Raw genomic sequence first — 18,497 nt, 5'->3', positions numbered from 1 at the left:
CCTCCGCCAGATTAGGAAGGCGGAGGGGACAGCGGCGGACGGGAAGACCATCCGCCACTTTACCGGCGGTAATAGATGAATATGGTGGCGGTGTCCAATGTACACCGCCAGCCATATTACAATGGCAAAATGTGTGGGCCTTTCCGCGGCGGCATTGCCGCCAAGGAAAGGCATGCGGAGATTGCTGAGGGGGCCCCCCTGCAGGGCCCCCAGGTTGACGCCACTGTCAGGGGGGCACATGGGGGGGTACCTATGGTACCCCCCACATGTACATGTCCTAAGCGGCAGGCACCGTGCGGTGCCTGCCGCTTTGCATGTGTGAATGCGTCAACTTATGTTTTACATTGTGGCGGGCGGTGCAGAGAGCACTGCCCGCCACAATGTAAAACATATAGGATGTGCCCGCCACTGTGGCGGGCACATCCTAATACCCACAATGGGACCCCCGCCCTTATGGCGGGCGGTCCCAATCTCCATTAGGGTGGCGGGCGGACTAGTCTCTAATGGGTAACTTACGACTGTGAAGGTATTGCAAACATTTAGCTCTTGCACTTCATGCTGTACTTAGGCAGTTCTCAGTTTCTGAATTATGAATAGGTGTTGCACGATGATGTTATAAAAATTACCATCCAAAATTCTCACTTGAGAAACTTTGAGAATTAGGTGCTACACTAATTGAAAAACTTGGAGAGGTCTGTTGTCATCTCTTGAAATCTCATCTGACAAAATCTAGTGTAATTGTGTGTTTGAAATTCCTCCATATAGTGATGAAATTGTTCTAGTGACCATTCCGTCATCATTTGCTAAAAGAAATAAAAACATTGAAAAATGATACAATTATAGAAATATTTGCAGGATCATATTTGATAATGCTAAAAGTCGTCTGTTTTCTTTGAGTGGCATTGTCTAATTTTCTGTATTTATATTTGTTGTAACTCTTATTGTAGTTTAATGCAATCAAGCCAAAAAAGGTGATCCATACAAATATATATTTACAAGTCACTAAACGTTTGACGATATCAGAGGACTTTCTCTAAAAAAAGTAGAGGGGTGTAACAGCATTTCTTTTCATATTAATACGTTTTTGCTTTTTGTCTCTGTGTAGCTGAATATTTTCTACACTGTAAAAGAACAAATGATTGCTGTGAGGAGCAAGCCTGGTAAAACTGAAGAGGCTTTTTATTTAGAGATTACTGTCCAAGACAACAAAAATGACATTAATCATATGATTTTAAATGTATGCACAAGGTGAGTAAATGGTTCCCTTTCACTTTATTACTGCATGAATGTTTAAGTTGTTGATAAATATATCAAATAATAATAGTAAAATGGAACTCAAGTGCTTTTTTGTGTTTTAGTAATACAAGAGAGCAAGGTCAGGTTTACACGAACCAACCAACTTACACGAAGGAATGAAAGAAGTAGCCGAGTGGATGAAGAACAGCCGTTTAAAACTGAACTCGGACAAAACGGAAGTCCTCATCTTAGGTTCATCCCCCTCTGCCTGGGACGACTCATGGTGGCCACCGGCCCTGGGAACCGCACCCATACCTACGGACCACTCACGTAACCTTGGCTTCATCCTGGACTCCTCCCTCTCGATGACCAGACAAGTCAACGCCGTCTCATCATCATGCTTCAACATCCTATGCTTGCTCAAAAAAATCTTCCGTTGGATCCCCACCGAAACAAGAAAGACGGTCACCCACGCACTGGTCACTAGCCGACTGGATTACGGAAACACCCTTTACGCCGGAACCACAGCCAAACTACAGAAAAAACTCCAACGCATCCAAAACGCCTCAGCCAGACTCATACTGGACATCCCCCGTCAAGCTCACATTTCCGGTCACCTGAAAGACCTCCTCTGGCTCCCTGTCAACAAGAGAATAACGTTCCGTCTCCTCACCCACGCACACAAAGCCCTCTACGACCTAGGACCCGAATGCCTCAACACGTGACTGTCCTTCTACACCCCCACCCGCCAACTACGATTGTCCAATCAAGCCCTCACCGCAATTCCGCGCATCCATAGATCCACCATGGGGCGGGGAAGATCCTTCTCCTACTTAGCGGCCAAAACCTGGAATTCTCTCCCCACCCACCTCCGCCTTACACAGAACCACCTCTCCTTCAGAAAGCAACTAAAAACTTGGATATTCGATAAGTAAAGTTCCCCCCCTCCCTCAAGCGCCTTGAGACCCTCTGGGTGAGTAGTGCGCTATACAAATTTTTGAACTTGAACTTGAACTCTGTTGACAGAAATCCAAACGTGAAATGTTCGAATTCATGCTTAATTGCCCATCGCAGGGTATAATTATTTCTCTCTGCATTTGGCACCATTTCATCCTGTGGAGGTGTATGATTTGGTTGATGCCATCTGCAGTTTCTTAAGGATAATTGCTTTATAACCGTTAATGATTTTCTTCAGGGGCATTTGAGAAATCTAAAAGGTCAATTGCATCTAGCAATACTATTTCTAAAGCAAATCTCGGTAGGGTGATTTAACAGGTGAACTTTGAAATGAATAAAATGGACTATATGTTTGTTGGTATTAGGACCTCAGGGAACTCTAACAATACCATTTAGTACTACAGTAAGTACTCTGTCCCTAAAATGGTTGTAGTAAAATTGGTCTCATCCAATTTGTCTATTTAACTGGCCTGCATGACCATTGTATGTGGTGCAGAAAACTCAAAACACAAAAGGAGAGGGGGAGTGTATGCCACCACTCACCCTCCCAAAGTAAAGAGCCAAAACACATAAAGGTATGGTGACTTCTGCAGTGATGTTTGTATCAATGTTATGGTACAAGTCACATATCTAAATTACCAAGATTCTGGTGAGGATAGGGGCAAGCCCAAGAAGAGAAGAAAGACCAGCCTTATTGGAAGAGGCAGCCTCACTCACATAATGTCACATGCTTCATCATAGGCAACCTCTACCCACTCTGGTAGGGCAATACCACCAGGGTGCGCTCAACCTCCTTGTAAACTTGATGGGGGAGTTCTTAAATAAGATAATTCCTGGACAAAGCAGGGGGATCCAGGTATAGTTAAAGGTACCTAGAGGTAACCGGGTTTTCAACTTTATTAGTGGTGATCTCTGGTGCATCTAAAGCCAACTACTACTTTGGAATGAGAACACAATGGCCATCGTCTTATCGCCAACGTTTTTCTACCTTATTCTTGGTCACCTATATCAGTTGGGGGCATTTGTCAGGGCTAAGGATCCCTAAAGGCCTAGACTTTTAAATAGTCAATAGTAAAAAGTTAAAACCATGCGCTAGAAGAACCAGAGTGAATCCTACCTAGCCTTAGTGCTTGTAAACCCTCACTAAGGTAATACCCACCATCCAGTCTAAGGAGGGAGGCACAATACCCTTTGTAGTCACACAGTCATCAAGGAGTACATCATGCAGGAGTACTTCCTGTATTGTGTACCTGCTGCATTGCATACCTCTTGATGACTGTGTGATCAGTGATTTGTACCATAACACTGATAAAAACATAACATCGCAGAAGCCACCATACCTTTGTTTATTTGGATGGTACAGACAATACACCTACGGTTGTAGACGTTACATGTCATAAGTTGACCGTAGTGCCTATTTATACTACACACGTATGTATATCACAGATTGGTCTTGCAAATGCGCCACTATGCTATGGCTGGGCTGCAATTTAAATGCACTGCAGTGACACATGGCATGAGAACCAGTTTGGACTTTGTTGAATCGCAGGAGAGCTCATTTAAATAGGGATGTGGAAGTAGAAAATAGGCGCAGTCGCAGAAGGGTCTTCCCATGTTGAAACATTTAACAGTAAGACAAAAACAGGAATTGCTGCAAAAGGTGGTGTGGGAGCTGCGAGAAAATTGTTAGGATTGAATCCTTCGATCACTGGCTAGTGCAGAGGTTAAAGCCTAAACTCTCCTCCTCCTCGGAACATTCATGGGCCTGGGAAGACCCGAACTGAAGATGTAAGCCCTGCTGGAAGAAGATTCCTGACTCTTGTCTGAAGAAGAGGACTCACTGAAAGACTCCTGCTAACTTTTTACTAGAACTGTTCATGAGGGGTCAAGTGGTTGGCCTCCTGTTTGCCTGCTTTAGAGACACAAAAAACAGAAGGCGTTCTGACACCAAGAAGGTCCTAGCTGACCCCACAGGACTTGACCTTCTAGGATTCCTAGTGGCTGGAGAGTATTCTGGTTCCTAGAAATTTGTCCTGGGGAGCTGTGGGCTGCATAGCTGACTAGAAATACCTTTCCCAGCAGTTGGCAAGAAATTGGGACTTAGTTATTTTTCCCTTCTCTGGAGAACTGGGGCAAGTCACGGTGTTTTGCTCAGGAAAGTAGCTCCCGATGTGGGGAAAAAATACGTTCATCCCACTCTGACCTTTTTGTTGTGTGGAAGACTAGTTTAGCTACGAAATTCATGCTTGTCCTTCTCTGAGGTTTGGTTACTAAAAATCACCGCTTCAGCTGGAGCTCGACAATTACCTATCCACTTCGAGGGGCCCATGCAGGCCACAGCCTTTAACTTTCACTCTTTGGATCTCTAAAGGTATCACTGTGGTGTATGCGACCCCTACACCATTGTGGTCAACCTGAAATCATATCTGTGTCCCGGTAAACTATGAATAGGGAATTATAATTGGTGCTTTACTTTTTTCTTGGCCCTTTTTGTTTTAAAAATTGTTAAATTCATATCTCCGGTACCCTTAACCTGTTTTAATGAGATTGATGTATTACCCCCAGGTCCCTCCTGTCCTCGTCCCCTTCATTAATAACAAGTGAGATATGTCCATCTCACGACAGAAAAAAGAAAGAAGGAATGCTGGTACGCCCCTCCCTCTCCCTATAGGGAGTACATAAGGGTACAGTACCCAGCATGCCTCCTGTTCTTTTTTCTGTCTGATGACATTTTTCTGTTTTTAGGTCCAGGAGCCGGTGGGCTCCTGGAGTCTCACCTGTGGCTTGGCCTCGGGTGGGTGCTGAATCTTCCGGGCTGACTCCTCCTGCCGGGCTTGGGGAGTCTCCTGTGACGCTGTCTGCTGCCTCTGTCCCTGCTCGTTGAAGTCGAGGTCTGTTCCGGCGGGGTGAGGCTCTGGAGGCATGGAGGCAGTGTCGGGCCGCGTCTCTGTGCTGCCGGGCTGTGCGAGACGCGGCCATTCTCGTGTGTGGCTCCGGGAGGTGCGGCGGCTCCGTGGTTGCTGGGGCGCTTCCTGGATTTGGAAGCGGAAGTCAGGCGTTTGTGGTTCCCGGCTGCGGGCGGTGAGAGGCTTGTTTGCCGGTTCCTGGCGTAAGTACCGCATAGCGGTTTGGAGGCATTTAAATGGACTGGGTGTTCTTTGTTCCCTGCATTTCGTCCTTTTTCTTGAGAGACAGTCGCTGTGCTGGTTTGTGCTACTGCAGGCGATTTGTTGCTGTTTCTCCTGCTGCTGCCTGGGCTCCTCATTTTTTGCTGGTTTTCCTGCCTGCTCGTTTGTCCTGCTTGCTGGGGCTTTCTCAGATGGGGAAACATTCACGTAAGCGCAAGCATGTCGAGGAGTCCTCCGCTTCCTCAGCTTCCTCCTCCTCCTCTTCTCCTGATCCCCGGCGCTCCAGGCGTCGCTCGAGGGGTGATGCAAAGTTGAAGGCTCTCATCCAGGAGACCTTGCTGGAGATGGGTGGTTCCAGGCCTGGGGGTTCTAAGGCTAAGTCCAAGTCGCGGTCCAGGGGTGTGCCTCCTCCTTCTCCCTCCTCTTCTTCGCCCTCTGGCTCTGAAGATGGTGGTTTGGACGCTGATTTGGTAAAGGGCAAGTATGTTGACAAGGACATGTTACCGGATTTGCTGAGCCATGTCAAGGAGAATATGGGGTTTCCTGCGGATGATGTCCCTGGTACGTCTGGTGGTTCTCTCCTTCGCCAGTTCCAGTATTCTGCTCCTGCGGTCATGCCTGTGCATCCTTGTGTGAGGGAGGTTTTGGATCGGGAGTGGAAGGATCCCGATCGCATTCTGCTGCCCCGCTTCATGGCGAAGCTGTATCCTCTTCAGGATATGGAGAAGGACTTGCCGGACTCGGTCCCTGTGGATTCTGTGGTGGCTAGTCTGGTTGGTCGCACTTCTTTGGCCGAGGATGCTGTGGTTCGTGACCCTGTGGATAAGAGGGTTGACGCCTCTCTTCGTAAGGTTTATTCTGGCTCCCATTTGGCCCTGAGGGCGGGTATTTATTTATGGGACCTATGTGGCGCAGTCTCTTCTGTCTGACTTGAAGACTTTGTATGGCTCTATGGATAATACCACTGACTGCGCTGACATTCTGGCACACATCGAACGTCAGGTGGAGTTTTTGTCTGACATTTCCTTTGATGTGGTTCGTGCCTCTGCAATGTCTGGGGGTGCTTGTATAGCGGCTCGTCGGAATGTGGTCCTCAAGGATTGGAAGACCGATTCTGTCCAGAAGACTGCTGCCCTGCGTCTGCCATTTCAGGGTTCCATGTTGTTTGGGGCGGAGTTGGAGGGGAAGCTTCATCGTCTTTTTAAGGAGAAGAAACATTCCTCTTCTTTCAAGATGCCCTCAGCTGCTCCTGCTTTTTCTAAGCCTAAGCCCTTTTTTCGGCCCTCTTCTCACAGGCAGTTTTCCCGTGTTTGTGGCCGTTTTCAGCCTGGTCGGGGTCAGGACAAGAAGGCGAAGTCCCCTTCTGCGAAGCCTCGTTCCTGACTATCTGGGGTCCGAGGTCGGATCCTTAGTAGGTGGTCGGCTTCGGTTGTTTCTTCCGGCCTGGATGTCCTCCTGTTTGGACTTGTGGGTCCTGGACGTGATCCGCTTGGGATACCGTGTGGAGTTCTCAAGCCTGCCTCCAGTCTCGGGGGTCCGTCCGACTCCTTGGCCATCCTGCCCGTCGAAACGTGCGGAACTTTCTCGGGGGGTTCAGTCGCTGTTGGACAAAGGGGCGGTTCGGGTGGTTCCTCTGGGGGAGTGGGGCCAGGGGTTTTACTCCATCATTTTTCTGGTGCCCAAGGTGACTGGGGGGTTTCGCCTTGTTCTGGATCTCAAGGCCCTGAACAAATTTGTGCCGCGGATTCCGTTCAAGATGGACACTCTTCAGAGGATTGTTCCCTTGGTTCTCCAGGGTCATTACATGTGCACTCTGGATCTTCAGGAAGCGTATTATCCACTGCCTGTACATCCTCTCTCCAGTCCCTACCTTCGCTTTTGTCTTCTGGGGGTCCATTACCAGTTTGTTGTTCTTCCTTTCGGCCTGAGATCGGCTCCGAGGGTGTTCACCAAGGTGGTGGCTCCATTGGTGGCCTTCTTGCACCTCCAGGGGATGTTGGTTTATCCTTATCTGGACAACTGGCTCCTGCATGCCCCCTCCGCGGAGCAGTTGTTGGTGGATCAGGGGTTGGTGTGTGCGCTCTTGCGGGACCATGGGTTCCTGATCAACATCCCCAAGTGTCAGCTTCTCCCCTCTCAGGTCTTGCAGTTCATAGGGGCCCGTTTCCGCACGGATTTGAATCGTGTGTTCCTGCCCGTAGCCCGGGCTGGGACCCTGTGTGCGCTGGCTCGGCGGTTTCTGTTGGGTCGGTCCTTTCCGGTCCGTCTTTGGTTGCGCCTTCTAGGGTTGATGGCGGCGACTGTGTTCACGGTGCCTTGGGCGCGTTTCCATCTTTGTCCTCTTTGGTCCTACCTGTTGGCCCGGTGGAACTCCTTGTCGGGGGACTTGTCCATTTTGGTTCCTGTGTCTCTGTCGATCCTTCCGGCCCTGCGCTGGTGGACTCTGCCGTCCAGTCTGGACAGGGGCTTGCCTCTGCAGTGTCCTCCTCCGGTGGTCCTTACGACGGATGCCAGCGCTTTGGGCTGGGGGGTGACTTTGGGGTAGGAGTGCCTTCAGGGGCGGTGGTCCCTCTTAGAGGGTCATCAGTCTTCGAACTGGCGGGAGTTGTCTGCTGTGTGTCAGGCTGTCCAGGGGTTTCGGCTCCTTCTGTTGGACCAGCATGTGTTGGTTCGGTCGGACAACTCGGTGACGGTGGCCTACTTAAATCACCAGGGAGGTATCCGTTCTCGGTCCCTGAACGCGGTGGTGTCCCCCTTGTTTTGCTGGGCGGAGGGCCATCTTTTGTCCCTGGCGGCTGTTCATGTCCGGGGGGTGGACAATGGGGTGGCGGATGCCCTCAGTCGTTTTTTTTCTGCCTCCCTGGAGTTGGCCTTGACTCCGGCGGCCTTTCTTCTGGTGTGCGGGAGGTTTGGTCATCCCTTTCTGGACCTCTTTGCTTCCCGGCACAATGTGCAGCTTCCCCGGTTCTTCTCCTGGATTCCTCAGGAGGGGTGTTGGGGGGTGGATGCCCTGTCCCTTCCGTGGCCTGCTCGCCTGCTTTACGCATTTCCCCCTCTGGTTCTGATTTCTCGGTTCCTGGCTCGCCTGTTGGTGGAGGATCGGGAGGTGGTGGTGGTGGTGTCGCCTTTCTGGCCCCGCAGGTCGTGGTTTCCCACTCTGAGGCTGTTGGCCGTTCAGGGTCCTTGGTTCTTCCCCTTCCCTCCATCCTCGTTGAGGTCCTCTCCGATGTTGCCCCTACGTCGGCTTCGGCTGTCGGTTTTCGCGGTTGAGAGGCAGGGGTGGCGTGATAGGGGCCTCCCTGAACATTTAGCCTTGGCTATTCAACGGTCTCGTAAGCCTTCTACCCTTCAATCTTATGGTAGGCATTGGGGTAACTTTGAGCGTTGGTGTCTTGGCCTGGCTTTGTCCCCCTTGGTTTGTCCTTTGCCGGATGTTCTTCAGTTCCTTTGGCATGGGTTCCCAGAAGCGTTTATCTGTCTCCACTCTCCGGGCTCAATGGGCTGCTATCAGGGCTTTTAGAGCGCCTTGGGGTAACCTTCCTGATGTTGATGGGTTGGTTTCTCATTTGTTGTGCAGTTTTGCGATTTCTCGCCCTGTGGTGCGTCCTTCTTTTCCTCTCTGGGATCTTCCCTTGGTTTTGAAGGTTTTGGTGGCTGCTCCCTTTGAGCCGTTGGAGGAGGTGGATATGAAGTTTGTCACCCTGAAGGTGGTTTTTCTTGTTGCTATCACCTCGGCTCGTCGCCTGGGGGAGTTGGGTGCCCTGATGGCTCGGGAGCCTTTTCTGTCCTTTTCTGCTGATGGGGTGGTTCTTCGTTTGGATTCCTTTTTTGTGCCTAAGGTCTCCTCTCAGTTTCATCGTTCTCAGGAGCTGGTCCTTCCGGCTTTGGTTTCTGATCAGGTGGACGTGGGTGATCTTCCATGGTCACTGCTTGATGTTTGCCGGGCTTTGAGGGTCTATGTGGGGCGGACCCGTGCCTTTCGGCTTTCTGACTCCCTGTTTGTCTCTTTTGGTGCTGGTTGCCGGGGTAACCGTGCTTCCTCTTCTTCCATTGGACGTTGGTTGAAGCAGGTTATTGTTCTGGCCTATTCCCTTTCTGGTTCCCCTCCCCCGGCTGGGGCTCAGGGGCGTTCTACTAGGGGGATGGCTGCTTCATGGGCGGAGGTTCGTGGGGTGTCCCTTTCTGAAATTTGTAGGGCCGCCACTTGGGCTTCTGCTAATACCTTTGTTACGCATTACCGTATCCAGTATGTTCTGGGGGATGACACTAACTTTGGTTTGGGGGTTCTTCGGGCGGTATGTTCCTGATTCCCCTTGTTTTCCTTTGTGCTGTGCTGTTATTTCAATAAATTTCTGGGTTTTTGCTGTTCTGCTGTGTCCTGGTGGTTTGTTGTTTGATGATGGCCGGTTGCTGCTTGGGTATTCTCACTTGTTATTAATGAAGGGGACGAGGACAAAAAGGACCTGGGGGTAATGTCCTATTACTTACCGGTAATCTTCATTACTCCGGGTCCCGTTGTCCTCGTCCCCTTCATTACATCCCTCCCTCCCTCCCTCCCGGGCTTTCCGGCTCTCATCTTGGGCTTGGTGGTTCAGGAGGCATGCTGGGTACTGTACCCTTATGTACTCCCTATAGGGAGAGGGAGGGGCGTACCAGCATTCCTTCTTTCTTTTTTCTGTCGTGAGATGGACATATCTCACTTGTTATTAATGAAGGGGACGAGGACAACGGGACCCGGAGTAATGAAGATTACCGGTAAGTAATAGGACATTTTTATTCATTAAATACTCGCCTAATTTTCCCAATTGATTTGAGAACTATTTGGTGATGTATTCTTTACTTTAAAATTGTTGGTACTGGCTACACCTTACACTCAATGTTATGGGAATGTGCTGCTGCTTGTGCTATAGCTACCAAGGGGTGAGAAGAGATTCTCGCAGAACTGTGTTGTTTTCTGGAAAGAGTTAGCTTACTGAGTTGTTTGTCATACCCGTCCCCACATATGTACCTTAACCTAGTAATAAATTATACCTAGACCACCTTCAGGAAATGAAAGCTGACTCTTTGTCTAAATTCTACTATGGGAAAATGTAACCTAGATTTACACACATCATTTTTGGGCTCTGCGTAAAAGTAAAATAATTTCAATTATTTTAACTTTCCAGGCTCCTTGTACAATTTTCATAGCCTTACTTTTGGAGGCTTCTATGGAATTCTGAAATTCAATGTAAATCCCGTTTCTGATAAGAATGTAAAAACAACTAATCATTTACACTTCCTTACTTCCCTTTCAGAAAATAAAACCAGTTGGACAATTATAATCTTTTACCTCTCCTGAATGTAATCGTAGTGCTTAGATTGGTCACCAGTTTCCAGTGAATGAAGTGCCAGTATGCTACTGTGTTCCTTTTGATCGATCTTTGAGTGAAGAATACACAAACTTTCTGTGTCTATTACTAGATCCGCTTTTTACAAGAGCCCCCAACTCTCTACTCCCACAAAAGAATTAATAAATATACTTTTCTAAGGCTTGAAGCACCTCTGGTGGCAATCAAGTTTGCAGTATGCGCTGTGCAAAGTGTCAATCAAAGCAAGACTAACATTTTCAACTCTAAGAACATATTTGGAAAGCCACAGCTTAGAAACTAGTGAGTTTTATATCCTTTAGCAAGTATGAACATATTTCCAATAGATGAATAACCCAAGACACAGAATGATACAAATAGAGGATACAGTCATCAACTCTGCAAATATAGTTAGATACATTACAAACATTATGAAAAGAGAGAGTTAACAGCATGGAATAAGCAGTACTAAAAATAATATTAATTGCATTTGTAAAGCGCACAACTACCCATTTGGTTTCCCAGAGCTGAGCAACTGCAAGGAGATCGTGAAGACACCATATTTAGAAGAGCAATGTTTTTAAAAGTTTGCAAAACTGCATTGACAAAGTCCAGTTTCTTACATACTGAGGCAAAGCGTTGCATAGTTTCGGCCGTGATTAAGCAAAAGAACGTGAGCCCGGTGTATTCTGGGCACACAGTATCGGACCTGGCTGGCAGATCTCAAATCTCGGGAGGGGATATAAGGGGAGACCAGCTCTTGTACATGGTTCGGACCAAATCCTGCTTTTGCATTAAACATAAAGCAGGGAGCATTAATTTGTACTGATAGGTAGCGAATCCAGCTCTCTGAGAACGGGGGAGGCTGCGGTACTGCTCAGAAGTCGAGTAGGTACTCTAGCCGCAGGTTTCTGCACCACCTGAAGAAGGCAGGCAGCTGCCTTGTCAGCGCTCAGATAGAGAACATTCCCATAATCCAGTCTTGAAAGGATAAGGGCCTGAATTAGCATTCTCAGTGCCTAGTGAGGAATAATCCAAATAATTCTCCTCACCCATTTCATGACTGCAAGGCAGGTAGATGCTACTATAGCAGCTTGAGGGAGCATCGGCAAAGCATCATCTAACAAGAACCCCAGGCTTTTCACTTTGGTAGAAGGGGTAGGAACAATTCCTAAAGATGCAGGTCAGTACTCTGGGCCCCACGATTGAGTGTTTCTACCCACGATCCAAACCTCGGTTTTGTCACCATCAATTTAAGCAATGTGCCTTTCATCCAAAGAGGCAATCTGTCTAAGACCATGGATATTGCAAGAAACAAGATTATAAATTATGATGAAATCTACTGATCTCCGCAGATGTTCTGGGACCGCAGGGATTTTATTTGATTTTGTTTCTACTCAAACTCAGTTTCTTCTGCTTGATTTGCTATGTCCGTACTCCACAGCAGCAATACTTTGATTAATCCTTTGTACAAGGTGTTTAAATGCTCAATAGGGAAATGTATTGAAAAAAAGAAGTCTATATATCATTGGCAGTCCTCTGCTGAAAAAATCTAGTTGTACATTACCTTGGCGTCAGTAGTCGGTCTAAAGAATTGTACTTAGGTAAGCATCAACAAAGATTTTTTTTCCAGCAAGGAGTTTCCAGCATAGACAGTGGGTGAAAAGTTGAGTCGTGTATGATTTCACTTGGAACTCGGAAATGGAAAGCATTCCTTTTTGATATTTACCCATATGTAATGTTACAGGATTATAGCCTTCTACTGTTAGAACAGCTCATCTACTAAGGGTATAATGTTCTCAATTGTACAGGGAGAAACTAAAAGATAAAAATTGGAATATTGGAGCAAATGTCTGCACGATTAGTTATTGCCCTCTGCATTTCCTTTGCCTTCAGTGTACCTCCAACGTTATAGTGTTCTAATATGTTTCATACATCCGTGCATTATTAGCACACATATCCTTAGCTGTACACGTGGACATGTAAACAGAGGCAACAAGAATTGTCTTGGGGTAGCCATATATTCTGCTAATAGTGACTACTAACAAAAAATATAAATGGCTTCGTACCAACCTTCTCATTTCCCCTCTACGTGCTCTTTCCCTGGAATATATCTAAAAAAGCAGTTATCTTAAATGATAACATAGTCTTGGACATCATTTGCGGTTATTTGATTGGTTGTTTTGCGCTGAACAATCTATTACAAAGGCAAGTACTCAGGATTTCCGAATAATGAATACAATTCTCAAGTGTCGCAATTTGCTACTTGAGATCTTCTGTACGGTCTGATGCATTAATTGCCTTTTAACCCTATAACTATAAATGTTTTTGGATTCAGGCATTTGTATTGTCAAAACTTGACTAATGCCGGTGCTGTTCAGATTAAGGTATCTACCACGTTTGCTTGCAGTGTTGCATTTATTACAACCTAGAACATTTGGTATGAAATAGTCAATGCCACAAAGCAGATTGATGTTGTGTAGAATGTTTTAATGCACTTGCAGCATTGTAAGCGAATGCTGTGACGTGTTGTCATGTTGTGGAACAGAAAAGCATGTCTCATGTCAACAGAAGTTCATTAGTCAAAGTTGAACAACTCCATCCAGGGACTGTACTTTGTTCAGGCTTATCCTAGCTAGATCCCAACACTTTCATATCACTTATTTATCACGAACAAGTTTAGAGTTTTTTGGTACTCTTTCCAAATGGTGAGTTAAATTTTGTTTTGCTGCAAACACGACCTTCCACAAAAATAGGCCAGAAAAATCCTGGCGGAATATATTAGTGGAAGATTGGATAGATAAAAGTTATAACATAATATTGCATGATGTGTTGTGAAATTTCAAGAACATTTCACAAAATTATATGAAATTAGACTCTTGTGTTGAAATGTGATGTTTTCAGGTGAACACGCACCTTATGTAGAAAAGCCTCACATGATACCATCATGAGACTGGTTTGCGCAGAAAATGTCTCTCTCCCCAATTTTTTCTGACTGAACCATTCTCCAGAGGACACCTATTACACAAAGTAATGTAATAGGAAAGTTTGAAAAAAGTTGGGAATGTCATATAACGTTAAATTCTGGAATTTAGCTGACGTAATTAAAATTTCACTCAGCGGTACTCAGTTTGAGAAACACAACTTCCTCATTCTGTTATGACAAACTCCAAATGGCTAGTATTTACCATAAGTAGTAACTGCCCTACTCCAGATTAATAGTTTTTACCGTGGGTGGAAAACACCCTAGTTTGAATTGAGGTATTCTAGTTTGTGGCAGAGTATACTACATCGACACACGTCATTTATAACATACAGTTTACAATTTGTTAAACTCCATATGGTATAATATTGAATAGTGTTCACTGAATTCATGTGATCTACTTTAAAAATTAAGAGTTAAATAATATTTCTGCAATATGTGAAGGTTTCTTTATCATTTCTGTCAAGATTTTTAGGAACAGACACATCTCCAGAGAGCGGTATGGTCCTTATGCAAGTGGATTTACTAAGTGGCTTTGCCCCGTCTCCTGATTCGGTTTCATTGAACAATTTGATCAAGAAAGTGGAAAATGGCAATGGAATTGTCAACCTGTACTTTGATTCTGTAAGTAAAGTGAAGACAAAACAATTACTTGGGTTGCAATAAATACATTTTTACATGTTGGATTCTATGATTACTATGCCCAATACATTTTTGCATATTGCATGATTGTCAGCTCTTGTCAGTGACATCTATATTCCTGAAGTCTTTTACTCTTAAATAAAGCTTTGTCATCCATGTACCAAGATAATACTCTAAGGAAGACTGTAAACTTGATCCAAGGGGGCCCTAAAATGAAATAACAGAAGCCTAATAGATTGAAAATCCCCAGTTTAATAAACTTACTGACAGGCTGGCATTAAGGTGTAAATGACGTTCACGACCCCTGGGTAACAACCAAGCAAGCCAGCATAATCTTACCCATGTTTCATTACAATACTGTGTGCCACTCAATTATTATGGACACAATTTCCAGTCCTGGGCTTTTGTGTCAGCCTAATACATTCTGGGTGTTGTAGTCTTGATTTGCTGCTATTCAGCTATTTAGACTGACACACCTGATAACAATGATTTGTAGGTGAAATGTTCATGACTGGAAATTCTTTCCATGATGACCTAGAGGGAGTTAGTCACCTTGAATGGATGTGGATGAATTTTCTGTATCCTGTGATCAATATAGTGACAGGGTGTTTAATTGCTTTGGTGGGTGCGAGGTGCGTTTTGGGAAGCTGTGTTAGAAGGGAGTTACCATAATCTCATTTCAGAAGGACAAGTGCCTGGATGATTAGTTTGAAATTGTAGGCTGGAATGAAATACCTAATCCTACAGTGTGAGTTTGAATTAGAAATAGGCTCCGTAGGTCAAGTTATTGAAGTAATTTTGGAGGCTGGGGTGTTTGTTTAAGATGTTTGCCATGCAGTTGAGGAGAAAGCTCCCCTCAAGTCATTTTAGCACAGGTGTGCAGCTATTGGTTGGTGAGGTAAAAAGGAATTCAGTTTTAGTAGATTTACCTTGAGGTGGTGCCAGGTCATCCAGGAGTGAATCTTGTTGAGAATTTGTGAGGCTATGGTGATGTCTTCCGGAAATAATACTTTCATATAGAGCTTAAGGTCATCTGCATGGAAGTGATAGTGGATGGTCCATTGATGATGAATTGAGATAGGTAGTTATATATATATATATATATATATATATATATATATATATATATATATATATATATATATATATATATATATATATATACATCCTGACAGTCACTTCCACATGCAGGCACTGACTCCGTGAGTAGTTTTGGCATACAAGACATTTATTTCAACAAGGACAGACGCGTTTCGGCGGCAGGACCGCCTTGATCACTGCATAAATAGTTCTGTAAGTGACTCAAATATATACACCACCACCATTTCCCTTTTCGTTGCCTGGGTTACCAAACACATCATAGACATAGAAGGTGCTCAATACCCATGACAGTGCAAAAAATATTATTTTTTAAAAGAGAAAACTTTCATTGCATGAAAAGAATAAACATTTAAACAGGTAAAATTACAATCAGCAGATTGTCTTCCTTTGCACTAAGACATGAGTTAAGGTATTCACTCAAGTTTAGTGATCAATCGGCTTTTAAATTAAATAACTGTCCTGATGTCCCTGTTGGCTCTGCCCTTGTGTGTGCTGCAAGTAATGGACATAGAAGTTCCTCTAAAATAATATACATGTGCATGGGAACTAGTGAAATCACGTTATCCTGGAGCGCCACAATAATACAAACTGACCTGAATTATCGTTTGGAAAAATTTGTGTAGTAAGTACAAAGGGTGAAGAAAGGGAGGCTGTCGAACTAAAATGTAAGCTATCTATCGCCATTCCGCAAACATAAATTCTGCCCAAGTGGGCATGCGGATATCGATTTCCTATGAGTTGGGAGACAGTGTGGGCAATACCCAATTCTCCATAGTGGAGAACAGCCCCAATTTCAATATCGAAAGAATTAGAAAATTAAATATAATAAGTAATTGAAAGGAAAAACATAACATAAGGGGTGGAAAATAAAACTAAGAAGGTTTACTTATAAAAGAGAGAACCGTAACACTATCGGGGAGAGGACAAGACATGCGGGAGGATGCCAGCTAAGAAAAATAAAGAAAAAAACTGACTTTACAGATGGACACTCAGCGCTTAACCGGCATTCATCTCCTGTGGGATCTTGGAGTTGAAGAGAATGATATATCTCGATTCAAACCTCCGTGATGCCAATTGCCGATTTCCTCCCCTTGGGTTCCTGAGCACATTGTCGATGACAAAATAAGAGAGGTCTTGGGCATAACCCCCCATGGCGCGAATTGATGTGACGTGCCACTGGGTAGGTCTGGTCATCGTTCGCTATAGCCCTCAAATGTTGGAGGATGCGAACGTGGACCAGATGGATAGTGCTGCCGACATAGGTTTTAGAGCATGTGCATCTCAAGACATAGACTGCAAACTCAGTCTTGCAGTTATAGTTCCCCTGTATGGTGTATGGTGTCTGTCTAAATGGCATGTTGACAGATACCGTGTTTGCAAGCCTTGCATTTGCTGCACTTGCTAAAGCCTTTTGGGGATTTTAACCAAGTCTGGTTACTCGCTCTTGCAGGCGCATTGCGTACTACCTATTGGCGCATGGACCTCGCTCTTCTAAAGCTTATGGCTGGAGCATTTGGACAGGTCGGGCCTAGTATTGGATCACTCCTGACTGCATTCCAATGTCTGTGTAGTATTTTTCTAACTGTGTTGTGATAGGCATTGAAACCTGTGATCAGTCCCGTGGGTTCCCGCTGTATTTTTCTTGCTTTGTTCTATAGCTTTGAACAGGAGGTCTTCCCTGGCAGCTGATTCACTTTTGGTTTTGGCTTTAGCAAGTGTCTGTTTTATAAACCCTTCTGTGCAATCTACTGAAAAGTTCATTATTAGATCTGCTAAGGCCCTCCTCTGTACTGCAATTACCCCTCATTCAGAGGCATTCAGCATATGGTATTCCCTCTTTGACACTATTGAAGGGAAGGTCTAGGTTGTCTGATTTTGTGATTTCTGCTATCTCACTATTGTGTTTAATGTGTAACTTCAGGTATGTAAGCTGCATGGAATTGGGATGTGGGACAGTTTGAACTTCAATGAGATTGTTGAGGTTGTCTCCTATGCACTTAGTGGGAATATTAGTCACCTGTCTGCTCATAGCGATAGGGATAGAGGAGCCTCTTGAGTCTTCTGAGTAGGGTGACTCTAAGTTGTAAAATCTTATCAGGTCTTCGATGTCCCTTGTGGAGAGGGTTGGGCGATTCTGTTGTTCACATACCCTATGCAAATGAGGGAACACTGCCTAGTGATCGTGCTGGTACAAGATGTATGCCTTATTATAGATGGAACCCTGCAAGCATCTGCATCTCCTCCTATAATATCAAAGTTGCCTGGGGACGCAATGAGTGTGAGTAAATGTTTGTTGTACCCCGGGGGGCACTTTTTAGGCTCTAAGGAGGGTGAATGTGGCCCAATGTGAGGACTGGTAACCCGACTCCATTTTTTTTTGTTGAAACACATAAAACCCTCCCCTATTGTCTTGTGTGCATTCTCCGACAGACCCCACACTAGTCTAATGATTTAAAAACAGAGCAGCCCTGGTGTTTTTGAGGCTTTCTTCCCACTGGCCTGGAATGGGTACATTATGGGTAAAAATAGACGGTGCTTGGGGAATGCTGCCTGGTACTTAGTGGGTGGATCTTTCTTGGGAATCGCCCTCCTGCAGGGATTCTCAGGCAGACTAGGGCGAAGTACGGTTGAAAGAGGAGAGTTTCTCCCCTCCATTACAAACAAAAATGCCTTAAGCTGCTGGACAGCTGTTCCTCAGCAGTTCAAGATGGGCCTCTAAAAATAAATCCTATGTTGCAAGCACCGTAGGAGGAATTTTATGCCCTATCTGGGGGAATATGATCTATTTTCTCTCTGCACTATAAAGAGCGGCGGCTTCTCCGCTAAGGCAGTGTAGTGTCTCCCCGCTGAGTTCACAGGGAAAATACAATGATAATGATACAACGTTAATAACGTTACGTTATTATTTTATTTTTTTGTATTGAGCCCGAGCCAGGTTAGGGTGAGGCTGGGTTTGGCAGTCCTCACAGGAAAGAGGAGTGGTTGCTGCACTATAAGTGTGTATGACGGTTTGGCCGGCATGTTCTCAACTCGGCTATATTGCAAGGCCGGGGGAGAACATGCACAGGCTCCCACTCCGTGCCTTAGTGCCGAACAAGGGCACTC

At 45.5% G+C, this 18,497-nt stretch overlaps 1 protein-coding gene across 1 annotated transcript in view; it reads left to right on the top strand.

Moving 5' to 3' along the window:
- Positions 1-18,497, top strand: part of LOC147707490 (CD109 antigen-like) — a 911,073-nt gene that overhangs the window by 862,250 nt on the left and 30,326 nt on the right. The window contains exons 30-31 of the mRNA XM_086926507.1: positions 1,106-1,248; positions 14,117-14,273. Of these exons, the coding sequence (XP_086782633.1) occupies positions 1,106-1,248; positions 14,117-14,273 (300 nt within the window). The remainder of the gene's footprint in view (positions 1-1,105; positions 1,249-14,116; positions 14,274-18,497) is intronic.

This window comes from Lissotriton vulgaris, chromosome 6 (assembly GCF_964263255.1).
Source record: "Lissotriton vulgaris chromosome 6, aLisVul1.2, whole genome shotgun sequence".
Taxonomy (NCBI): Eukaryota; Metazoa; Chordata; class Amphibia; order Caudata; family Salamandridae; genus Lissotriton; species Lissotriton vulgaris.
This window is presented reverse-complemented; position numbering and strand designations above follow the sequence as displayed.